The following is a 26,849-nucleotide window of genomic DNA, read 5'->3' on the forward strand; positions in this document are numbered from 1 at the left end:
ATATAGTGACTTTTTATTAATTTAGTCGTACTAGAAGACGCAACAGACAGAAGTAGGGTTATCTGTTTTTCCTTCCGTTGTAGAGTTAGTTGGGGAGGCAGAGCACTTTATGTGCACAGAGATGTTCCTTGAATCCTCCTTAGAAACTTTCGTGGAAGTACCCTGCAATCCTCTCCCAAAGTTTTCTAGACCTGGCAGTCTTATTTTTTCCCCCACGGTAGGTCAGTTTCCCACACCAGTCAGCAGTGGTTTTAGCATTACTCCTGGGGTAATTCTGCTCAACTGCAGTGCAGCAGAAAACCCCCCGCATCCCCCTCCCCCGCAGATTTCCTTTGCTTTCTTGCAGAAAATGGTTTCTGTGGGGAAGCAAAAAGAAGCTGCATCAGTACTCACTCACTACTCTCTGGCAGCTCAGCAGCTCAGATGCATCTGTTGGGAAGCCGGGGGAGAGGTAAATCACTGGGGGAGAGAGGTCTGGGGATGCCTTGGCTGCCCAGGGACATTAGTCCCAGCTGGGGGGCTGGGGGAGGATGGTGCTCCCCATCCCCCTCTCCTGCATGGAGCAGCCAGGGTTGGGTCAGGTCAATCCCCAGAAACTTCCCCTGGCTGCAGGAAGCTCTGCACTGTGGGAGGGGATGAGGCTTGGGGGGAGGGGCGGGGATGGTGTTCCAGGTCAGGGGTGGGTGGGTGCAGGGGGTTCCAGATGCACAGGGGCTGGGTGGACAGGGGCCGCAACTCCCCATACATTGACCCCTTCCCCCACCCACACACCTGGAACCTTCTCCCTGCACCAAGCCTCACCCCCTGCATCAGGAGCCCCCCTACACCCCACTGAGCCCCAACCAGCTGCACCCTGACCCCACATCCCAACAAGACGCACTTCCCCAGCTCCCCCCCCACAAACACACACTGAGCCCAGTCCACCACGCTACAGTACTATGGCTGACTGTTAAATTGCTCTTTCAAGACCTCCCTCAGCTGCATAGCTCTGCATTGAGTTCTTCTAATAGCACTTGTGTCTGGCTGTTCAAACCTAGCAGACAGCTGCTCCACCTCTGCCCTCCACCCCAGTGGCAGCTTTTCCCCCTTTGCCTCACAGGTATTATGCAAGACAAAGCAGGCAGTTATTATCACTGGGATATTTTTCTCACTAAGATCTAATCTTGTGAGTAAACACCACCAGTGTCCGTTCAATCTAACAAAAACACATTCAACTGTCATTCTGCACCTGCTGAGCTGGTAGTTGAATCTTTCCTTGGACCTGGTGAGGTGGCTGTCGCACAGCTTCATGAGTCTGGGGAGCAAGGGATAGTCTGGGTTCCCCAGGATCACTGTTGGCATTTCAAAATTCCAATGGTAATCTGCTGGTCAGGAAAGAATGTCCCTCCTTGGAGCTTTCTGAACAGTTCTGTGTTTTTAAAGATTACTCCTGGGGGAATTCTTTACCACTGTATGCATGCAGAATTCATGTCCCACGCAGATTTCTTTGTTTCCCTGCAGAAAAATGAGGAAACAAAGAAATCTGCGGGGGACACACGTCCCTTCCCCAGCAGCCCGGGTACGTCTGTTCAAGCACCCAGAGTAGCCGGCAGAGACATAAATCAGCGTGGGGGGGGGAGGGGGAGATTTGGGCATGCATACATGGGGAGATGTGAGTCACTGCCAGGGGTGTGTGAGTGTGTATGCATATGAGCAAGAGCGACTCCCTCTCAACTGGCTAATGTGGTGGGCTTTGGGTTGTTTGGAAGTAGGCATGATGCAGGCTCTGTCACCTCAGGCAGAGCAGAAAATGTAGTAGCCTGCCTGCAGAGTTGTTAATGTTCCTATTGTTAGTGCATTGTTCCCATTCTTAGGGCTTGTCTACCCTTACATTTTATAGTGCTCTAACTTGCTGGCTCAGGCGTGTGAAAAATCACCCCCCTGAGCGCAGCAAGTCTGAGCGCTTTAAAGCTCATGGAGGTGGATTACCAGGAGTGCTGGCGAGCTCTCTCGCGACCACACTCGTACTCCAGAGTGCTGCCGTGGGAGCGCTTTGAAGTTTCCAGTGTAGCCATGCTCTTAGTCAATTCCCCCAGGAGCACAAAACACATGTACAAGTTTTAAGGCTCCTTTACATTGCCAGAGTGGTGTAAACAAGCCTTATTGTAAATAACAGTAAGGGAATCCTCAGATAGGAAAATCTGTATGCTTCCTCGCTTTTGTCCCATGCCACAGTGGTATAGTGGGGTTAGATTACAGCTCAGGATCTATTTTAATTACCCATTTAAAAAAAAAAAAGACTTTGAAAGCAAATAAAACATTCATCAAGCAGTCAATAAAATGTCAGGACAGTCAGAACCAAGCACTTCCCAAAGTAGCCAGCCATGTCCTGATGTAGTTACCAAAGGGAAAAGGGATATTTGCTCTTTTGTCCAATGTGAACAGCCTTCACATAATGCATCAAAAACAGCTACACCAGCTTCTCGTGCTCGAGAATTTCCTACAAAACTGCATGTGGATGGGGACAAATTATTTGGCACATCCTGCAATGTTGTTCTCAGTCATGACCGATGGTCCGTAATTGTGGATATTTTGCATCAAAAAAACACAAACAGATGGAAGGTGCGGCTCAAGAGGAAGGCGGAAACAAACATCAGAAAATCATTACAAGTACACTGAAAAACAAAACACAGGTGGAGAAAGAATGTGTGGAGGTGAGTGGAAATATAAGAAAATGTTATAATACAGAAAAATAAGATAAGTAGCTTAGAAGAGCTATAGCGATGGGGTCTCTTCACTTGCTCTGAGATCTTGAATAAATAGCTCTGTTTTTAAACTTTTTTTTTTTTAAGTGATCACTATGGTCAGTTTTCTGTTGATGATGATAGTGTAGAATGTATTCTGTAACTTTTGCACTTTCACGTGATGTTTTACAGTTGATTATAATTTAATAATGCATTTTTGTGATTGAGTGCGAGTCTCCTTGGATATAGAGGCATAAGCCAAATAACTAAATATTAAAGTTAGAGTGTGTGTGTGTGTGTAATCATGATCGTTCACTATAAATCTAAATTAAAATCTAGAAGTTCAGAATTAAATATAATATGAATACATGTATTAATACAAGATGAAAGATGTTACAGGATAGTAAACATTTGTGCTCACTCAAGATTTACCTAACTTTTACCTTCAGATTTGTACAATATGGGTGAGAAGATACTAGCAGATGCCAACATCCCTTTGTCAAAGACTGATCACCCACTTGTGAGAGAATTTCTTGACAGCAGGATCTGGAATGGTGGTGCCATTCCTGATAGGATACAACTGACTGAGACATCCTTACCTGATGTGTACCTCCAAAGAAAAGGAAAACTTAGAACTGAAGCTTAAAGGGAAGAAAATCGCTGTTATCTTTGATGAATGTTGTGATGATGATGAGGCAAGATCAGTTAATTAGAACCTGATTGCAGTGGGCATGTTAACTTTTTTGGTAGATACAGTGTTTTTAGATGCTATTAATGATTCAACTATTTCAGAGTCTGTAGTCAAAACAGTAAATGAATACCAGATTGATTATGAAAATGTTGTAGTAATTGATACTGACAACGCTAGTTATGTGAAAAAGGTATTTGATTCTGTTTTCTACAGTGTTTCCAAATTCTGTGCATGTCACCTTTTTGGCACATATTGTTAACTGGTAAATCATTTAGAAAGCCTTTTCAGCTGGTTGATACATTTGTAAGGTGCTTCAAAAACGTGTTCTATAACTCTGGTAGTGAGAAAGGGAGGTACCTCTGTTTCATGAACCAGAACTACAAGAGGAGTCTCCATATGCCAAAGCATCCATGAGTCCTAGCCCAGGTGGAACATGCTGGAACAGCTGGTTCTATGCTGTTTAGTATCACTCTAAGAACTTTCAGCTCTGCAGGGTTCGTTAATGAAGAGTGCTACAGCAACTCCTCAGTTTCTGTGCAAACCATTTAGAACAGGGGTAGGCAACCTATGGCATGCGAGCTGATTTTCAATGGCACTCACACTGCCCGGGTCCTGGCCACCAGTCTGGGGGGGCTCTGCATTTTAATTTAATTTTAAATGAAGCTTCTTAAACATTTTAAAAACTTTATTTACTTTACATACAACAATAGTTTAGTTATATGTTCTAGACTTCTAGAAAGAGTTATATGTTCTAGACTTCTAGAAAGAGTTATATGTTCTAGACTTCTAGAAAGAGTTCTAGAAAGACTTCTAAAAATGTTAAAATGTATTACTGGCACGCAAAACCTTAAGTTAGAGTGAATAAACGAAGACTCAGCACACCACTTCTGAGAGGTTGCCGACCCCAATTTAGAAAATGCTAAATGCCCCAACTAAGTGTGCATTGTTGAAAGTACAGATCACTTTTCCAGCATAGAAATCTGAAAAAATTCTCAGCTTAAATCTTGCATTTGAGAGCAGGAAGCCTTGCACTGCTAAAGCATTTGACCTTCTGGAAGAACTCCAGATATATTTCAGTTCACATCAAGAGTTCCCTTCAGAAGCCACCTCAGAGGTTTTTCAAATTTAGGGAGGCAGAAAACTTTATCTCCTGTTGAAAGACTTGCCCTGCCTAGATCTCTTTAAAGAGGCATTCCATGAAGCTTCTGAAAAGCTCATGGGCAACGGGTGAACATGCCCTTGGGGGAGGCTAGCCCCTGGTCCCTCCAGCTTTGCTCAAGGCTCCATCCCTTCTGTTCCCTCTCCCATGCTGGAGTCTGGAAAACACACGCCCCCACGTGCCCCGAGCCCCAGTGCTGGGCAGGCAAGCAGACGGCGAGGCCAGAGCGCAGCGAGGTCCCAGCCTGGGGTGGGCACCACTGCCGGAGCATAGCGAGGGCCCAGCCCCAGGAGACGGGCACGGTAGGGTCTTTTGCATACCATGGCCCTCATCCTCCCTGTCCTAGCCTCTCAACCACAGAAGGGAACAGCAGCAGGAAGGGTTTGGGGGCAGAGCGTGGGTGGGGCCACGCCAGGCTGTTTTGGGAGGTACAGCCCATGGAAAAGGTTGACAAATATTTGTAATTTCAACAGCCAGATCTGAATTTTCTGAAGGCTTGTAGGTTATTTGATATTCATCGTGTTTAATATCCTGCCAGAACACTGAGATATTTTCAAGCAATACCTGTTTTTTCTGAGGTACCTGAACAGGAGCTAAAACTGTACCGGGAAAAGATTGTGTTTGAGGCTATTCAAAGTAATCCTATTTTTGTAGATCGCCAAGTGTTTTGGCTTTTATTGAAAGAGAGAATTCAAAATGTCGTCAAACTAGCCTTGAATTGCATAAATGCTGTCTCAAATTCTGAATGGAGAGAAGTTTTTCACTTGAACAATTTGATCCTTTCTGCCAGAAGGAAATCACTAAGTGAGAAAAACTTGAAGGCTCTTTGTTTTCTGTACTGTAATTTAAATGAAAATACTGGATTTATACTAAAATGCAGAACAATGATTAGCAAAAATGTAAGAGCAACTTAAAATGACATTCTACTTTATTTTGCTGTTTGGTGTTCTGTAATGTAGTTTAAATGAAAACCCAGGATTATAACTGGAATACAGGGTATTGGTTACCAAGTATTTGTAACTTAACTTTCATGTGTTTAGGAAATGCTGAATAGTTGATTTTTTTCTGTATTGTAGGTTAAATAAATTACCCAAATAATTGAAACTTTCATGATTATATTGCATTATTTTGACAAATAAAATATGCCAAAATTTTTATTTTTTTGGCGTACAATTCCCCGAGGAGTAAAAAGATGCAAGTGTCGTGCATTTTTCCTGACCAGCCAACACTGATGTCAGCGACACGTGCCTTGTGATCCATCAAGTGGCATTCCACCATCTGCAACTGCTCTGTGAAGGCCACCAACAGCCTTGAATTGTTTTTGCCTATGTCAGAGAGCAATCTGTTCTCTACAAATTGTCATGTCCCCCCTTCCTGTGGTACTTCCTGTGCGAATATCAGAGGCTCATTCATCCTGTGTTTTCAATGCTCATGACAATCCTGCAGAGCTGTATGGGCTCCATGCTTCTGTCAGAGATGATGGACAGTGAGAAGTGCCGCACAGGTTTTGGGGATTTTAAAAAAAGGCCGGAAAATTATTGCATTATGGGATGAAGTAAGTTGCATCCTGGGAACTTGACCTCTTGCTCACAGTCACCACTGTGTGACTCATTTCTGCCCCACCATGCATTGCCATAAGTTGCCAAAAGACAGTGTGCCGGAAGATGGCAAGCTGCATAATGGAGTACCTACCCATAGTGCACCACACTGTGTATCGACACTCGTATTCCTGGTGAGTATGTGCCGTGCCGATACAAGGAACCAAGTGTACATGCACATGAGCGATATGCTGACTATGGCAGCTTTATGCCCAACTTTTATCGACCAAAGTTTGTAGTTTAGACATGGCCAAAGAGGCTAGACTGTGAGGTAATGAAGGGAAGCTGGGCACATGGAGGAGGGTGGTCACTTGCTTAAGGAATCATCCTACACAATGACATTGGGAGGCTGAGATAAATGTGAGATGTTCTTTCTAAGGTTAAAGAGTTTTTTTACCTCAGCCTCCTGTGATATTTTCATCTGAACCTGTCAACTTTTTGACAGCATTGAGCATTTGTAGTTAGTTCTGGCTCTATAAATGTTTCCATTACTGTTTTCTGAACTCCTTTCAGACTGCTGGCCAAGTAATCTCTCGAGTAACCATGTCCAGTTCCCTTACATGGAATCTCAGTATAGCTTTATAGCAGGCTACTTTTGTGGTAGTATTGTTGCTCATGAAAACAAGAAGGTAGCTTTAGATTTCACTGTAAATAATATCAGCCTGCATCAGACTATTGAAAAACCAGTGATAATACTGATGTATGTTTGCAGTTGGCCAGGATCTGCCCTTGGTACTGGTAGCAGCTCCATCTGTTGACTATAGCCAAGCAAATCATACTTGCAGCTAACTCCCCTTTTGAATATCCAAAGCATAAGACCAAGGAGACTATGAGACAAGGAAGATTAGATATAGAGCAGCAAACTGCAGAAGTTACAACTTATTGCCTTAATAAATTGCATCCTCTTGATCACTGACCGAGTAGATTTATCCTGCTGCTTTTGCGCTCAGTGACATTTTGAAGAAGATATTCTCAACCTATATGGGTCTCATTTTTTCACACTTATCAAAAAAATGATGCCAGAAACAAATTAAAATGACAACTGAGGCCTTATCTACAATTTTTTTCTTTTCCTCTTCCTCCCTGTTCTCCCTTTTTCCCCCTTTCTCCCCCATCTCCCCTAAGATGTAAATTTAAACTGGTGTGCATTTAAACTAGTATCACTCCTCATGTGGGTACTTCTATTCCAGTCTACAAGTGTCTTTTTTCAGTTTAGTTTGTCACTTTGTAAGGCGTTTAAGCTAAATTGTAGCAAGGCATTCACACTAGAGTTAAGGGTGTCCGGATTTGTGGGGGGGGGGTAGGGAGGAGACAGGTTTGTTACACTGCTATAATTATACCCGAATAGATATATTAGTATAACTAGCAAAACTTTCCTGTGTAGATAAGACCTAATTGTTTTCTGTTTTAATCCTAGCAATGCACCGTGCTAAAAAAAGATTCCAGGGAAACTCTCCACGTTAGTGAGATCTTACCAAAACAACAAGCTGTTTAAAACTTTCCTTTCCTTAATCAATAAACTCACAGTGCCTGCTTGAACTCATGAACATGTGATCCACCTCAGGAGAATAAAAATGGAAACACGAGATGCTATTTTTGTGTAGTTAGAGGCTTGTGGTGTATCCTTGAATATTTTTAAACTGGAAAATTAGCAAGATTAAAATGAGTACTTTAGGTGTCAGTTCTGTCTTGTAAATTGCTTCTGGGAGCTTCTTTTCTGGTAGTAGTTTTTAAAACGTACAAACATCGGCCTTGTCTTTTCATTTGCTATCTCTTCAGGTGTGTTTTTGAAAAAGGAGAACACGTTGTCAGCTGTGAATTCAGACTAAGGTAGGAAAGAGTTCTCCGTAAGCGTGGGTTTAATCCAAAGGACTCACTATCCACGCTCTTTTATACGGTTGGAGGGGACACAAACTAACACTTAGAGCCATGCTTCTTTCTCTGACAGACATTATTGCAAAATCTATTTTTCCTACTTCAGTTCTATCCTACAAGGTGCACAGAGCTTGGCAGGTGTTGCCAACTGATTTCAAAGAGAGCTTGGCAGGTGTCACCAACTGATTTCAAAGAGAGTTGAGGATCCGTAACACCTTACAAGAGGTGCTAAGCAACACCTCACAGGATCGGGTGATTCAGTGGAGGAGCATGGTCTCTAGTGGTTATAGAATGGGACCAGGAGTCTAAGGCTATTGGGGTCTATTGCCATCTCTGCAGTTGATTCACTGTGTGATCTTGGACAATTGGCTTAGCCTCTATATATTATTTGCTAATAGTTATTACTTCTAAGATGAGCAGAATTTTTAAAGACTGAAACCAATGCTGCTTTGTGAATTCACTGTCAGAGTGCACTAGTATACTACTAAACTGATCCTGAGGTTCAAACAAGCCTTCTTTGTTGGATGCATGTGATCCTTTAACCTGCAGTAAGATAATCCTGATGTCCACATCTCTCTTATGGTAGTCTGTTATGCAAAGTTTTCAGGCCATTTGGTCAGAAAAATTTTTAATGCAGGGACTCAAATATAGTAAAAATCTTAAATGAATCGAACTGTAGCATAGTATCTCTATGGATAAAAATGCTGTGCTTGAATAGTAAGAGTATAGCAGTTGGAATGTACAGCCGACCACCTGACCAGGAGAATGACAGTGATGGTGAAACGCTCAGGGAGATTAGAGAGGCTACACAAACAGAAGACTAGATAACTATCCCTGTACTGATTGGGTACATATCACCTCAGGATGGCATGTAGAGAGAAAATTTCTAGTCACCATCAGTGACTGCTACTTAGAGCAACTAGTCCTGGAATCCTCAAGGGGAGAGTCAGTGCCTGATTTAGTCCTAAGTGGCGCACAGGATCTGGTCGAAGAGGTAAATATAACTGAATCTCTTGATAATAGCAACCATAATGTAATTCAGTTTAACATCCTTGGGGGTTGAGGGATAACAAAGAAACCTGCCACAGTAGCATTTAAAAATATGAAACTGTAGCACTACTGACTGTGGTATGTAACTTAGCACTTAAATCAGCCTCTTTATCAAATGACTGGAGGATAGCTAATGTAACATGGATTTTTAATAAAGGCTCCAGAGGCGATCCTGGCAATTACAGGCTGGTAAGCCTAACTTCAGTACCAGGCAAACTGGTACTGAAATCATTAATGGTGTGGAGAAAGTGAATAAAGAAGTGTTATTTACCCCTTCATATAACAAAAGAACCAGGGTCACTAAAGGAATTTAATAGGCAGCAGATTTAAAACAAACCTAAGGAGTTACTTCACACAATGCACATTCAGTCTGTGTAACGCGTTGCCAGGGATGTTGCGAAGGCCAAGAGTATAACTGGTTTCAAAAAGGAATCAGATAAGTTCCTGGAGGATAGGTCCCTCGATGGCTATTAGCCAAGATGGTCAGGGAGGAAACCCTATGCTCTGGGTATCCCTAAGCCTTTGATTGCCAGAAGCTGGGACTCCATGACGGGGAATGGATCACTCAATAATTGCCCTCTTCTGTTCATTCCTTCCGAATCACCTGGCACTGGCCACTGTCGGAAGACAGGATTCTGGACTAGATGGACCGTTGTTCTGTCCCACTATGGACATTCTTATGTTCTTATGAATCTGTGTTGATAGATGTATGCCCTAATAATATTATCAGCTGGGTTTGAGGATAATACACACTAGCTCTGCAATGTAAATAGATATGTGGCTGTGGGGGAGGCAGCAGAAAGCTTGAAGGCAATTATTTCACACCTCTTCCACTGCAGAAAATCCAGGCAGTCAAGCAGGCTGTAAATTTACTCAAAACACTAGTATATCTATCCAACTGCTGTTAGGGTGTTTCTCAATGTGGGTAGATAGTTGCATGCTAGCTCTGCTAGCATGCTGAAAATAGCAGTGTGGCTGCAGCAGAAAGGTCAGCAGCTTGGGTTAGCCACCCAAGTACAAACCCTTCTGATCCCGTAGGTAGGTACTCGGCTGGCTAGCCCAAGCCGCTGCCTGTCCCACTGTAGCCATGCTCTTTTTAGCACGCTAGCTTTCTGTCTACCTGTGCTGGGAAACACCTTCCCAGCTGCTGTGTAGACATACCCTTAGAGCTTCCAGTATGAAAAACATGAAGGACGTAACATTCCCTTTCAACCACTCTCTGATAAATTTTGGTGTTCCATACATTTGCTGCTAATCCTTACGTTATTGCAATGGCATGTGGTGTACTCTCAACAACCCCCCACAGTTTATGCTCTGCCTGATTATATGTCCTTTCTTTATTGGTTTACTGTGGAATTTATCAATCTAATCCCTAAGCGCCTGACAAACCGTATTTAATTTTTCCTCACAATTCTCCTGTAAGTTACGTAGATAACATTGTTAGCATTTTGCATCTAGGGAAGTGAGACACCGGACATGACATGGAGGCTGTGGCAGAGCCTGGAATTAATTCCCCATCTCATGTAATTTAAGTCCTGTGCCTCAATCACAAAATCATCCTCAATATGTTCTGTTTGTATGAACTTTTTGATCTTGTCTTGCTTATTTCTTTCCTACACCTCTTTAGATTATCTCCTTCCTTGCCTTTGTTCTTCTCCATTTCGTTATAGTTGAACACCATTCTTCTGTTGCTCTTCTGTCCACTGTTCTTCTGATTCATCCGATGAAGTGGGTATTCACCCACGAAAGCTTATGCTCCAATACGTCTGTTCGTCTACAAGGTGCCACAGGACTCTTTGCCGCTTCTGATTCATGTTGTCTCTCCCTTCCCATTCTGTTTGTTTTTTTTTTCCTGGCACTACATTGCTCTAGTCTGATCTGTTATGCTTTGTGTGCAGGCAGTGAAGGTGTACGTGTCAGATTCCTGTTCTCTGAAGCACAGGCACACAGCTAATAAATTATCCTTCACTGCCAACAGCTGGAGCAGAGCAATTCAATGTAACACACAAGAGGCAATGCTGGACTGCAAGAAGTGAAAAGAAAACATTGAGAGAGAGCCTGTACTCTAAAACCAATTTTTTCTTGTGTTTGGTTGCTTAAGCTCCCAAGACTTGGAACCTTGGCTTAATGGAAACTGGCACTTATTTAAAACCTTCAAAGGGGCATCTCTAAATTTGGGGATGATTTCCTTAGCAACCAGTCTATTTTTGTATAAAAAAATTTAGTAGGAGAGTCTGTCCTGCATTCTTTTTCCAACCACCAGAAAAATTTCCTTTCATCCAACCAGAAATCTTTGTACACAAGATTTCTGTGGCTACCAGCTCTCAGCCCATGATGAGCATGTGCAGTTTTAACTCTTGAGCGCAATGCAGATTAGGCTTTCTAAATAAAATATACCCTGATCAGCCTTCCTACTACTTCTAGGTTCTGCCATGTTAAAAGATGGGGACAGAATTTATTTATAAGAGGCTGCAGCTGCTGTACAGTAAGATGATGAAACACTAAAATACCCTTCTGAAATTTTTCTCACCTGACAATTTTCTGAGTAGTAGGAATGATTGAAAGTTCCACACAAATCTTTCAGGTTTGAAATTATGTGGAATTTTGAATGTTCAAAAAGACAGATGCTTCAATTTTAAAAAGTTCATCAGTTTCTGTCTAACTGAAACTTTACATTTTTACTTCTCTGGAATGTAAATGAAGTAGCACTAACTCTCTGCATAGACTTTAATCAGTACCGTTGACGTGTTTCCTGTGTTATATAAAACGTTTCCTGTTATGTATCTAAAACTGCATGATAATTCCCAACCATTAAGAAAGTGGTCTGGATGCTCTCTTAGTCTCTAAATCTGTTTATGTCTAAAATTCAATTTTATAATTAAACATTAGTTTTATGAAAATATTTTGCAGATGGGTGGTATTTTATTGTACTTTATATGGTCCAGATGATACAGATGGAAGGAAAAATAAAATGTTTAAATTAAAACTTTATAGTTTGATCCTTTAGTGGTGATTAAAACATTACATACTTAAAGCAAGGTAAAACACTTACCTCTGCAAAGAAATGTTCCACAGATGCAACTGGCTGAGGCTTTCACAGTGAATAGTGAGATGAAATATAATTACTGTTAGGAGGAAATAACTCTTTTTAAATATATACTCTGCTCCCTGCGTAAACAAAGTCACTTCTTTAGTTGCTGTGTATCAAGCTAAAAATCCCAGACAGTCACAGACTACAAAAACCTACAGTTCTGCAGAGGAAACAGGAACTCGGTTTTAAGTTATTCAAACTGAATACGTTGCATGTTTAGAAAACCAATGGTTTCATCATGTGACTTTAAAGTTCAAATTGTCCTACGCAGTGAGATATTCCAGTAGTGGTTGCCCCAAGCATTTCTGAGTATGTGAGGCCATCCAGTGGCTTCTCATTCAGTTTTTGGATGTTTTTCTGTTCTTGAAATGATCCTACTTGTATTAGCCAACCTTTGCAATTAAATTTGTAGAAGTGCAGTATTTTAAATGATAAAACACAATGAAAAAAGTCAAAGGAAAAAAATGCAAAAAAAAATTCAACAAACAAAAATCACCTTGCTTAAAATTAACATTTAGGGTGCATTCCTGCTTCCTGATTCATAGGGTGCTGGTGTTTTGGAAGGCCAGATCGTGTGCACATGCAATAGCTTATTTTCCAAGATCCAGTGTAATGCCCACCATGTATTGGGAGGGAAGGATTTTGAGTCCTTAATGTGTTTTGTGTCTGACTTAGCACCAGTGTTCTTAGTGACAGCATTTCATAGTGTGTTTAAAACTTCAATTATAAATGGGGAAAAAATAGGATTGGCTCATTCCAGCATATACAAGCTCACTGCTTAGAATTTGTTAATCACTGTATCTTCCCTCAAATCAGTACACCCAACGGAAAAATTTTTGTTGTGGTAGTCTTCTGAAAATCTGCAGTAACGAGAGGCATAGGGATTGTGCAGGACCTAAAATTTTCACTGTCCTGCGTTTGGTCAGTACTATGCTTCTACAGCGCCCCTCATCTGATGCATTTCATCATGCTTTAAAGAAAACCAACTGAAAATCAGAGCCTGGTCTTTTTATATAGGGAAGCTGCATAGAACAAATTTTCTGGATTTCAAAAACGAAAGTAAGCTGGAATCACAAATTACCTAGAAAAAGTGTTTCAGCACCAATTTGCACTATACCTGAAGGCTCTGCTCATGATATTTTGGCCTTGAACTGTTTTAAATAGATCTCTGAAAGTACACAAGTGAGAGCAGATGGGTAGATGGGTCAAGGTTTTGGTAATGGGCTAAAGAGTTTTTCAGTCTTTCAAATCCAACCCAGGGTGGTAGAGACTGAAAGTTACCAGCCAGTGGTGGTTCAGTCACTATGTCAAATACATTGGTGGTGCTCAGTGGACATGTTTCTGCATTTTAAAAAAACTCTGCTAATTGGGTTTCCTTTTTGATAGTCTTAGCAGAGATTATTATTGGGCCAGGAAGCCTGAGTTACTGTTTCACCCATTGAAATTATTCTTCCTGGTTATTACTAAAGAACATGGGTGGAGCCATGAGAAGAAAATACAAGTCTGCTGTCTTTGCTGTGTATCTCTTCTGGGGATAAACACAGGACTTTATTCTGCAGAGCACTCAATCTTGGTGTCCTTCACTTGCACTTATTTCACCTACATATTTAACCTAAATCAGAAATGTATGTACATTTTTATAGCATGTAATTTGGTCCAGTGGTCTTGGAGTTGGCACTCCACAAAAGGGTTTGATTCCTAGGTTCATCCTCAGATGCTTTCAAGAACTTGGAGCTCTGTGGAGAAAGCATCTAAAAATGACTGTGCTTTACTGGTAAAGTGTACCCCAGAACAGTAAACTAGTAAAGCAAAGCCTAGGGAGTGTCCAGACCCTTTATAAAGGTGTTACTATCTTGAGTTAATTGATGATTAATTTAAGATAAAAACTCTAGTGAAGACAAGCTCTTATGCTTTGATGGCAGGAATAGGCCTCATGTTGCTCTGCAAACCCCCGAGGGCTAATTAAGGAAAAGTGGAGCAGAGATCCAAGGGGAGCTCTTCCTCAACCAAAAAATTGGTTTACCATTCTGGGCTGCAGGTTGAGAACCACTGTGCCAGACGCACACTGGCCTACTGAGCCCTGCACTGCCAGCGAGCCCCTTCCCCTCGAGGCTGACCCGAATCACACACCACACCGACCTCTTGCCCAATGCCCCACCAACTCCCTATTCCCAGAACTCCCCTGCCCAGAGACCCATACACACACCCTCCTTGCCCACGCCCCACCCTTGCACAATCCTCCCACAGACCCATATGCCAAGAGCAGGGCCAGGACTGGAGCCCTGCGGCGCAGGGCTGGGCGGGGGGACACCATGGGGCCAGGAGCAAGGACCCGAGATGTGGGGCCAGGAGCAGAGGCCAAAGTAAAACCTGGGGGTGCTACAGTACCCCCTCACACACCTGTAGTTCCCAGGCCTATGATGCCCAGCACCCCCCACAAGTCCCCCACTGCTCAGCAACCCCGAGCCTTTCACTGCCCAGAGCCTCCCCCCAATCCTCCAGAGAGACCCACTCTCCTGCCCCTGTCCCCCTGCTCCACTCACTGGCCCTGCTGCTGGCAGGAGCGCTCCAGCAGGGTCGCCTGATCCTGTCTCCCCCTCAGCCAGCCCCGTCCCCTGCAGATTGGAGTGGCAAATTTAGAAATTTTTTTTGCACTCAGCTGTAACCTTAGCGTTACCCCTGTTTATACATCCCAGGAATGCCTTATCTCTTTTGGCCACAGCTTCACACTGGGACCTCATGTTCAGCTGATTATCCACCATGAGCTCCAGATCTTTTTCAGTCACTGCTTCCCAAGGTAGAGACCCCCATCCTGTAAATATGGCCTACATTCTTTGTTCCTACATATATACATTTACATTTAGCTGAATTAAAGCACATATTGTCTGCTTGTGCCCACTTTACCAAGCAATCCAGATCACACTTGAATCAGAGACCTGTTCTCTTCATTGTTTACCACTCACCTAAATTTTATCAGCAATAATTTTGTTTTCTTCCCACTCCTGGATAAAAATATTAAATAGCATAAGGCCAAGAGCCAATCCCTGCAGAATCCTGCTGGACACACACCTGCTCAATGATGATTCTCCATTTACAATTACATTTTAAGATCTATCAGTTAGCCAGTTTTTAATCCATTTAATATGTGACATGTTAATTTTATATTCTAGTTTTTTAATCAAAATATGTTGAACCAAGTGAAATGCCTTACAGAAGTCTAAGTATATCATATCAACACTATTACCTTTATCAACCAAGCTTGTTGATCTCGTCAAAAGAGATATCAAGTCAGTTGACAGGATCTATTTTCCATAAACCCATGTTGATTTGCATTAGTTACATTACCCTCCTTTAATTCTTTATTAATCGAGTCCCCTATCAGCTGCTCCATTATCGTGCCTGCATGTGCATGTGTACCTAGGAAGCTTGATCAGTGCCAATGACTCCATCAAGAATGAGGTTAAAAGGAGATGTGCTTTAGTTGCAAGGGATGCATAGAAGTTGATGAGATCGTGGACTGATAAGAACATTATATTTGGTACCAAAGTGAACATTTATCAGTATACTAACAGTATTACTCAGTGGTCTAGAGACACGGTTAAATTAAAGGAAACAGACATCAGAAAGCTGGCGGCAGTAGAGATGAGAGTTCATCGGAAGATGGCAGATACAAAGTGGAATGATTTTAAGACAAATGAATAAGTTCGGAGAGTAGCATCTGAAATCAGGGTATGGGACTGACCGCAGTTGAAAGGATTACGATGTTGGAGACGCATTAGCAGACAAACAGATGATAGGATGCCAAAGAAAATAATGCAAATGTAAGCACTGTCACAGACCTAGAGGCCGACCACCCACTAGATGGCATGACATCGTGTGCGTGGACGTGACCAGGCTGATATTAATGGAGAAATAGGTATGGACAAGAATGAATGGTAATGCTGTACTGCTCCTCATGTCTGTAAAGATGCTTTGGGATGAGAAGAAGGCAGTTTTAAAAAACTCCCTCTTAAAACTTATAATCATTACAAAAATATACCCTGTATTTTGAATTACTGAATATACTAGGTTTTATTATTAAATTATCTTATGAGAGCAATAACGCTTCTAATACTGTGCAGTTGATTTCAGATAGATGATATCAAGCACTTAAGTAGTACTTTATATTTTCAGGTGCTATACAAATATTAACTAATTCTGATAACATTCCTGAGGGAAGAAGAAACTCAGTAACTGAGATGTTAGCAACTTCCCCAAGATCACAGAATAAGTCAGTGGTAGTGGTGCAATTAGTGCAATTACATATCAGACGATATTGAATCCCAACTCCGTGTTCATTTCCCTATACTACACTGCTTCCCATATAAATAGCTGCAATTCTTGGGTGCTGAATGTGTACTGATTATACTGCATTTCAAACAAATCTGACTTGCCCATCTGTGATAATGGTAAAGACCTTTGAACAGAGATACCATAATCAGTATACATTTGCATGATGCCTTATATTTCATGAACAATTAGTCATCATAACTGTTGTATCACATTGACATTGGAAACTGAAAGAGGAGGAGATAGAAATTGTCATTCTTCTCAGCTGGGTCTTCCCTCAAACTATAAATCAGCTCACTATGATTCACTTTAACGATCACAGGATGCAGTCATCTGACTGCAATAAGAGAACAAACTTTATTGTTTAGTTATATATATAAGAGGGCTGATTACTTTTAATTTTCAAAAGATGTTGGCTAAGAAGCTGTATGTGTAGGATGATGCATAACTTTAGTATTATGTTGATTAAGTGAATAACTCTCTTGATACATGTAGGACTAATTGTTAGCAATGGTATTTTTGGTAGAGTGGAGGCAGGTGAGGTAGAAGTTGCAGTAGTTAGCAGTTGTCAGGTTCGGTGATAATTATTAAAGCTCTGTGGATTGCCAGTGATTTAGAATTCCAAGTAGTGTATAATGCAAACAGTCAGTTGCAGATGAAAATTGACAATTAAAAAAAAAACCATATTGTTGTTAATATGGCAAAATGAATGGAGCAGATAGATTATAGTTGATATTATTCTAATTAAAACAGACGCTACATTTGTTCTTTGTTTATTTTAATTTCAGACAATCATTTCTTTAATTGTTTGGTATTACTGATGATGATGTCTGAGAGGGAGATCAGTCTGTCAACGGTGCTCTCCATTATGACAGTACACACTGATACCATCGGATCTGAGAGAAAGTGGTCGTGTCCCTTACCTCCCTGTATCAAATACAGCTTCCCGACCCCAGATATGGTGATCAGCTAAACCCTGAGCATAAGGGCAAGATTCATCAGCCAGATACTACAGAAAATTCTTTCCTGGGTAACTCAGATCCCACCCCATCTAATATCCCATCACAGGCCATTGGGCCTATTTACCATGAATATTTAATTACCAAAACCATGTTATGCCATCATACCATCTCCTCCATAAACTTATCAAATTTAATCTTAAAGCCAGATAGATCTTTTGTCCCCACTGCTTCCCTTGGAAGGCTATTCCAAAACTTCACTCCTCTGATGGTTAGAAACCTTCGTCTAATTTCTAGTCTAAATTTCCTGGTGGCCAGTTTATATCCATTTGTTTTTGTGTGCACATTGGTACTGAGCTTAAATAATTCCTCTCCCTCTCCGGTATTTATCCCTCTGATATATTTATAGAGAGCAATCATATCTCCCCTCAGCCTTCTTTTAGTTAGGTTAAACAAGCCAAGCTCCTTGAGTCTCCTTTCATAAGACAAGTTTTCCATTCCTCGGATCATCCTAGTAGCCCTTCTCTGTACCTGTTCCAGTTTGAATTCATCCTTCTTAAACATGGGAGACCAGAACTGCACACAGTATTCCAGGTGAGGTCTCACCAGTGCCTTGTATAACGGTACTAAAACCTCCTTATCCCTACTGGAAATACCTCTCCTGATGCATCCCAAGACCGCATTAGCTTTTTTCACGGCCATATCACATTGGCGGCTCATAGTCATCCTATGATCAACCAATACTCCAAGGTCCTTCTCCTCCTCCGTTACTTCTAATTGATGCGTCCCTAGCTTATAACTAAAATTCTTGTTATTAATCCCTAAATGCATGACCTTACACTTCTCACTATTAAATTTCATCCTATTACTATTACTCCAGTTTACAAGGTCATCAAGATCCTCCTGTAGGATATCCCTGTCCTTCTCTAAATTGGCAATACCTCCCAGCTTTGTGTCATCCGCAACTTTATTAGCACACTCCCACTTTTTGTGCCGAGGTCAGTAATAAAAAGATTAAATAAGATTGAGGGAAAAAATGATTACTTGGCTTCTCAGAACTGAGACTAGAATTCAAGACCCTAATTCTGCTCTCCCTTTCACTGTTGTCAATATTATTTAATTCCAATCAAGTCAGTGGCATCACTCAGGATTTCTACTGGTATGAGAGCAGAATTTGGCTCCAAACCTAACCACTGTACTACTGTCACTCTTTCTTAGTAAACATACATAGTACAACCCCATTTAACTGAGTCTTGTTTATTTCCCCCAGGACTTTTAAATATAGTCCCCTGGCATATTTTCACTGCATTCTGACACAAACAACTCCCATGATTCTGTCCTCCCACCTCAGAATACTAGTAACTCTCACCTGAAATCAGTGAGAGTTAACATCCAGAAAGCAAATAGGATCTTGGAACTGTACATCCAAAAGGGCTGATTCGGATCTCTCATACACCAGTTTTATACCAGTGTAATTCAGAAGACTTCAGTGGACTTGCTACTGATTTACAATAGTGTAAATGAGATCAGGTCCAGAGTTCAGCCTCTACAAAACTCGTGGCCAGTTAGCCTATTGTTTATAAACTAGTTTATCTTCATTAATATGAAACCTTTTGAATAAATGGGGTTATAGTTTATGAAGCAAGATGATGAACACTGATTGTCTTTTTGTTGTGTACCAGTGGAAATGGAAAGTTCAACAGATGAACACAGGATGGATCATCTGAAACAGCCTTTAATATATTGCTCAATGAATTTGTTAATTGAGTGCTGGCTCTCTTATTTAGACTAGTAAAGTAGTGGTACTCAACCAGGGGTACATGTACAGGGGTACATGTACGTGGAGGTCTTCCAGAGAGTACACCAACTCAACTAGATACTTGCCTAATTTTACAACTGGCTACATAAAAAGCACTAACAAAGTCAGTACAAACTAAAATTTCATACACTGACTTGTTTATACTTCTCTCTATATTATACACTGAAATGTAAGTACAATATTCATATTCCAGTCAATTTATTTTATTTATATGGTAAAAGTGAGTTTGGTTCCCAAATGGAAAGTATGGAAGCTAGTGATTTTATCAATTACCCAACACAAATCAGTCTGAAAACCAGCTGTAGCAATAACATAAGCAGATGCAGAGGTGAACAATTTTGTTAGTTTATTGATTTGACATAACTGGCTCTTCTGAAAGCAGAGAGGCTACAAACCATAAATCAACTCAAAAATACTAAACTCTGTGAGAAAATAATACTGTTAATAATGTCACTTTTCTTGTGCTGACTTTCTAATGCACAGCGTATGCAAATAGAAATTTATACAGTACACTTTAATCATTGAAAGAGGTTTACATTTAAATGGTGATAGACTTGTATCTTATTTTTGAAATAATTTAATAAATTCTTTGCAAATTTTTGTACATCAGTAGGCTACTTTTACCTGCATATATACAGTACTTCACCAATATTAATTCAAATGCAAAACAGATGGGCTCATATTTACAAAGCAATCAGAAACCTTCAGGCATTGAAATGGAAAGGCCCCACTTTTGATGTACTGGTGTTTGCCATGTTTTGAGAACTTGTCATATCAAGGATTTGTTCATAAAACTCCTTATATTTTCACTATCCCATATTTAATTTTCTCTCAAGTACAGTTCCTAATGTATGTGCTCATATATTTTTATATTTGTATAACCAGTACAAAGTCGTTGCCTATTTGAATGTTTACTTCAATGTTTATTTTTAAAAAAGTCACTATTGATCTAATATTCAAGGAGAGTGCGTGCACATATAGTAAGCCTTCTCAGCATTTCCCGCAGTTGCATGCCATAGTGTCTACGGAGCAACCAAAAGATCAGGCTCACTATTGAAAATAACAACCCAGTCTAATCCAGAAACAAAAATGAGGGGGTGGGGAGGGGAATCAATTGATGATATACTCATATTTAAAATATTTCTGAGGATATGTGCAAAAATACTTAACTTCAGGCACACACACATACACAAACTAGGACTTTAAAACAGTCTGCAGATTTGTAGAGTATGTTGAAGAAAACGGAATAGATCTTCCTTTTTCCCCACCCCCCCTTCCATTGTACTGGACAGCCTTGAATTACAATATCAAATCATTCCAATAAAACTGAAATGTCATAAAAAGACAACAGAACAGAAGCTAGTGAAGCTAAAACACTGTGAATGGTACCACGGATAAAGTGTGAGGCCCCACGTGAAAGAGTAGTAGAGCAAAATGAAACATGAAAATCAAATTTTATAGTACATTAAAAGTGACAAGAAGTGATAATCTGAAGAGAGGTTATAAAAGATCAGTCGTGTGAAGCAGGGAATTTCATGTAAGTGGAAAAGGACAGAAATTAATGTGGCATTTTATACTTTGCAAATGAAGAGGCTGCATGTTTGTGAAAATTAGGGATAAGATTATGTGGGGACATAAAATTAGAAGTGTGCAAGGAAAGCAAATAGAATTAAAATTGACAATGCAGCTAAATCTCTAAGACAGGTATAACATTCTGGAGGTGTGTTTTAAAGAGGTAATCAGTCTGGTGTGACTCTATAGTCACACCACGCAAGGCCAGTTTCCTTCCATCTAGAAATTCTGTTTCCTTGGATGCTGGACTGCACTTCTGCAACAACTTTTATAGGACAGAAATGCTGGGTTTAATGTTGCCCTTCAGGAAATGGATTTCCTTTTGGTAAGAAGAGGAGAGTTTATTCTGCTAGATGGGTATAAGAGAAGTTTTATTATCTGTTCACTTGTGGGCGGGAGGGGGATTAAAGAAGGCTAGGCTGCAATTGTTACAAGTACTCAGAGTAGAGAAGGAAACAGATGATTTGTAAAAATGTCCATACAGGCCCAGGTTAAAGCACAGGCACTCTAGGCCTTCACAAACTGAGTGCAACTGGTGCCCTGAAGTATCCCTTAGTCTGCAGACTGCCTGAAACAACAGCTCTGAGAGATATGAGGTGCTCCATTCATTTCAATGTGATGTTAACTCCAAAACCTATTGTTATGGGAAGCCCCACCACCAACAGTTTGACAGAGGACGGTGTGCGGCAGAAGCGGAAAGTGCAGTGGACCTGGTGTACACATCCACACACCCACCCAAGCTGATACATCCTAGATGCTATGTTAAGTACTAGTCCCCACTGTTTAAAAAGAAGAGGGAACATCTGCTGCCACCCTTGCTACTTTTGAGATGGGTGTGTGTGAATGTCCGTTGCTGCTCCTGTCTCTGGAAGCAAGGGAGACTTCCCTGCCACAACTACTCCCCGCAAGGGTAGAGCCACCAAGAGTCTTGTGTCCTGGCACACCTTGTTCCCCAAATTGCTTCCATCTTTTTCTGTGCCTGTAACACGGTGCTGTTGTTTAAAAAAGATCTACAGCAAATTAATGGAATAAAGTTTAATGACTTTAGAAATGCTGCAAAGAAAGTTAGAAGCATTTTTTCAGACAACTAGTCTGGGCTCTTTAGGACAAGTAGCACTTGACTGAACAGAGCCAGCAAGCTCTTGGGAAAGGCATCTCGTATTGAATTAAGCTGGAGCTGTGAGAAGATGCAGTTGCTATGGCAAAAAGAAAGATGCATTTGTGTCCCTATGCCTATGTTTTCAGAGAAATTATTTCAGAGAGTTCCACTTCAGAAATAAGTTTCAAGAAGATGAGATAGTGGAGCATGAAGAGACTTGGCAACATAGCAAAAATTATTTAGAGGAGGAGATTCATGCTTGTTAATTGGCGTTTCCATCCTAAAAATAAGCTACTAATGAGGTAGTGCAGAGATCAATGGTAAGTCTCTCTACCCTTTCATTATTTACATTTAAAAACAATTTGATAATAAAGGCAAGATTTTTGATGCTATGACACTGAGCAGCTCCATAATACTGGAAAACATAAAGGCAGATACTGAACATGTGCAAAATTTAATGGCTGTCTAATATGTTGGTCAAAAGAGATTTGAGGGATGACTGTTTACAGTATTCTTTTTATTACAGTAGATTATATTTAGTGAGATGCAAGGCATATGCTATATGAAGAGCACAAATGAACATGTGGCTGAAAGGGGTATATTGGCTCAAAATGAGGTGAAATGTAAATCATACACAGTAACAGGAAAAGATCAGGCTCATTCCCATCAGCTGGTATCAGGGAGATATTTGTGAACTAACCAACACATTGAACCTATGAAAGGGATCAATATGATTGAGTTGAATAGTCCTTCAAGTGGTTTAATGTACAGAGAATTAAGAGTAAAATTATTTTGGGCAAAGTCTTAATTAAAATAAGTAATTATTAAAAATATAATTTATTATTTTTTTTTTGGTAAAAGAAAAGTAGAGGATAATCAACATGTTCATGGGAGAGTTGAATAAATTACTACCCAGAGAGGAGAAGCAGAGACAGGTGTGTGGAGGATTGAGTGGAATAGTCCTGAAGGGGAGGAGGGAAAAGAAGTGGTAAATGGATTGTGAGCTCGCTCTTCCTGATTCATATAGTTTGTAATCTATACAGAAAGAGACAAAAAACCTGAGACAAAGAGTGTGGTGAAATGGTGCTATTAATAACTAAAAGGGTTTTAAAGTTATTTTTTCTCCTAATTTCTTCTGCAGCAGAATCTTGCTAACCTGCACTTTGGTAAACTGTAAATACACACTAATGTGGAATTTTAGTTTTGCAATTTAACTTCTAAACCAATGGAATTCTGCTACTGTGTTGAGACAGCCCAGTGTAGATGATGTCATGTTCCCCACAAGCCACTAGAAGAATACCAGTTCATCTTCCGGCTTCTCTGCTATCTGTGCCAAAGGTGACAGTACTTATAGTTAACCATTGGATCAGGTGCTCTCCCCGAACATTTTCTAGCCCCCAAACCTCTCTAATTTGCACTCCGCTGTTCGTGCAGGTCAGTGAGGTTCCACTGTTTGTGTTTGCAGCATCTCTGTTTTTCAAATACTCTCTCAACTGTTTTCAGAGTAGCAGCCGTGTTAGTCTGTATCCGCAAAAAGAAAAGGAGTACTTGTGGCACCTTAGAGACTAACACATTTATTTGAGCATAAGCTTTCGTGAGCTACAGCTCACTTCATCGGATGCATCCACTTGCATCCGATGAAGTGAGCTGTAGCTCACGAAAGCTTATGGTCAGATAAATTTGTTAGTCTCTAAGGTGCCACAAGTACTCCTTTTCTCTCAACTGTAAAATTTGGCAATCAGTATTGTGAATTTAAAAAATTCAATTGATATAGTGCATTCTAGAGTCACGCTGCAAGGAGTTCCACTTCTAAATATTTAGCAAATAACTAGTGCTGGTTTGAATTAATAAATATCCATTTTAAATATTACTCCTATTATGGATTAGTTTCCTTATTTCTTTTATGTATAACTTGGCTGATTCTACATTAAATAAAATACAAATTATTCTTGCTTATGTAAAACAAAGCAATTTCAACTGGTTAAATTTAGATGCTAAAAATGTATGTTTAAATAATACTAGAAACTATAGATTTTTTTCTTTTCATTCTGTATCATTTTACATTTCCTGTAACTTCAAGTGCTTGAATTTTGGTACTTAAAAAGTAAGATAGTGATAACTAAGCCTAGTTTAAGAAAGATTACTCATAGTCTGACACATTTTAAAGGAAGCAACACATTGTTCTGTTCCAGGAAAATAGTAACTTATCAGACTTAAAAAGGGCTCCAGGTCCTCGCCCATTTTAAAATACCTAGATCGAAAGCTTTTCCCCAAAAAAGTTTAACTATGTCCCACGATTAAAGAGACTTCAGTTTATTACTGTCACAAACATATCCCTTAAAAATGCAAAATGTTCATTAGAAACATATTTATTTGTTTAAAATAATTCACTCTAGTTACATGAACTTTTGTGGACCATAACACTTAGCCAGACATTCTTCAACCATATACATTTTACTTTCACTCTAACTTCATGAACCATTGTATCCTTCGTTTTAATATGCAGGGCAAATGTCTCTTTGTTCCCTGAAAATAGTTAATAAATATTTTTGAACCATTGAAATGTTTTTATGATACACAGAGAGCAATGAAGACTTAAATGCATGTTTGTTAATTGTTACATCTAGGAAAATTTGATTTGTCAAAGATATTAAAATGTAGCTAAGTCTGCATGAGAATATCCTTTCTTAGAATTGCATTTTAGGTTCCTTTTCCCTTCTTTGGGGAAGGGAGAAGAAGCAAATTAATTAAATACTAAAGTAACTTATAATTAACACTTCGCTATTAAAACATAGTTGAACAGTCTGATCTTTAACAGAGATCATCTCCATTGAAAAGATGCTGTCTTTGCCACCACCAAGAATAGCTCTACTTTTAAAATTAAAACAGTTGTGTTCCTTTATATGGAGAGTAAAATACTTCTTTTTCCTGTATAACAAAGTGCTGTGTATTCAATCAAGGCTTCATTTAACCCCTTAGTGATTTCTTCAAACAGGATTATTAGAACTGTGAAGACAAAGCTTATGCTTTTTAACTGACTCAGTGCATTGAAAATACTGGAAAACACAGGTATTATAACATGTAGACAGACTCTTAAGAGATTTTTTTGCAACCATTTTTACTATCTGTAGGTTTAAACTGTAAATCATTTAGTTATAATGGAAGCTCTTTTCAAGTCTCCTTGCTAGGTGCTCCCATATAAGTGATCTTTAAGAATCAACAAAACATTGTCACATACTGAGTACTGTATACAAAGTACTGCAGTAATTGAGCCCCATGAGATTCTTTCATACCTACGTCATAACTTGCTGTACTACTGTGCGTTCATGAGAACATCCTTGATTTCCACAGTGTATTCTTTTAAGCAGCCGTCGTAATTTGTGGGGAAAGTTTTTGTTAATATATCGGTAGAGTAGAGGCATTACAAAACTACTTGAGAAAGCCAACAGTTTTGATACACTCTTGATAAAAGGTAATACTCGGATGTAATTCTCATCTGTAAGTTTTCCTTGAGCATTAATAAATGTGTTTACCAAAAGAGTTACATAGTAGGGTGTCCATAATGTAAACTGTGTACAGACTGTAGCAATCAAAAGCCTGTGGACTGAAGGATCTAATCTTCCAGTGTCGTGGTCCAGTGGTGTAGCCTCATTACGTATTCGCAAAATTAACACAAATGCATACAGTACAGCAATAGCTGGTACGACATACCCAATAAAAACCATAATGGCGTCTGCTGCTTCTTTGTTTTGCATCTTGGAACATTCAATTATTTTAGTGGATACATGATTGCAGACGTAGAATAAGAGAGATGAAAAACTTGTAAGCATAGCTCCTCCCCAGATGAACCCACAGACATGTTTTGTGTTGTACACGCTTGACATATAAGTTCTTGGTAAAGCACGTTCAATGTAGTAGTCCAGGCTGAGCAATGTAGTAGAGTACATGATAACTAAAGATGAAATATTGAATAAAATGAGTAATGTAATATAAACTTCATTGTTAAAATTCCAGATGGCCCATTTTGTATTGGCAGGTCCTAGAAGGTATATTGGTGCCATGGCACTGATGATGAGGCCAGCAAATCCAATATTGACAAAGTAAACATCAGGCATTGTCATAGTTGCTTTGTTACAGAGATTAACCAGGACCAGCAGGGCATTGTAACAAAGGCCAACTGGAAAACAGATGATGAGGTAGAGTAGGGAAAAGATGAAAAGAACCAGATGGAAGTCATGGCAGAGATGCTGGTTCTCGCTGTTCTTGGTACTGTTGAAAGCGTCACAGCTCCACATAGTGATCTTAACTTTTGTATCTTCCCTTCTGGTTACCAGCTTTTCTGAAGGGAGAGAAATATCAAAAGTAAATAAATTGTTCATGTTTTAAATTCTAATAAAAATAGAATCCAGGCATGAAGAAAACATCTCAGACACAATACATGATCATTTTATGCGCTATAAATGGCTAAAATGCCTGGGCTCTTGTTAGTCTAGAATAAAATTGTTTATGGCCCAAAATTATGTTTGAGGAATTTTAGTACATGTGCTGAATTCTTAATACTAATATAATGAATAGTTTGTTATAGGGCACACAAGAGAAGTTAACACATAAGCTATACCTCTCAAAAAGAAACTCCAACAGATATATAGTACAATGCATTTGACTACTATTACACAGCACCCTTAATAAACAAGCACATTACGGAGGGAACCAATAACAAGCTGGAGAAAAATAGAAGGTTTTAAGATTAATTTTAAAAAAGTAGAAGTGACATGGAGAATGGACTGTAGAATTCTGTATGGTGGAGTCAGCATAAATAAGAGAGTGATTTCCCCAGCAGAGAATGGTAAGAAGGGAATAGACATGAGGCCAAGATAGATCAGA

At 40.0% G+C, this 26,849-nt stretch overlaps 2 protein-coding genes across 6 annotated transcripts in view; one reads left to right on the forward strand and one right to left on the reverse strand.

The window, feature by feature from the left end:
- The window catches only part of CHLSN (cholesin), a 191,226-nt gene that overhangs the window by 53,874 nt on the left and 110,503 nt on the right, over window positions 1-26,849 (forward strand). The window lies entirely within an intron of this gene.
- The window catches only part of GPR146 (G protein-coupled receptor 146), a 66,884-nt gene continuing 64,075 nt past the window's right edge, over window positions 24,041-26,849 (reverse strand). For all 5 annotated transcript variants that reach the window (XM_084641807.1, XM_084641803.1, XM_084641804.1 and 2 more), the window contains one exon: window positions 24,041-26,304. In XM_084641807.1, coding sequence (XP_084497933.1) covers window positions 25,259-26,260 — 1,002 coding nt within the window. In that variant the 5' untranslated portion in view covers window positions 26,261-26,304 and the 3' untranslated portion in view covers window positions 24,041-25,258. The remainder of the gene's footprint in view (window positions 26,305-26,849) is intronic.

Source organism: Lepidochelys olivacea (genome assembly GCF_965140295.1).
Source record: "Lepidochelys olivacea isolate rLepOli2 genome assembly, chromosome: 10".
Taxonomy (NCBI): Eukaryota; Metazoa; Chordata; order Testudines; family Cheloniidae; genus Lepidochelys; species Lepidochelys olivacea.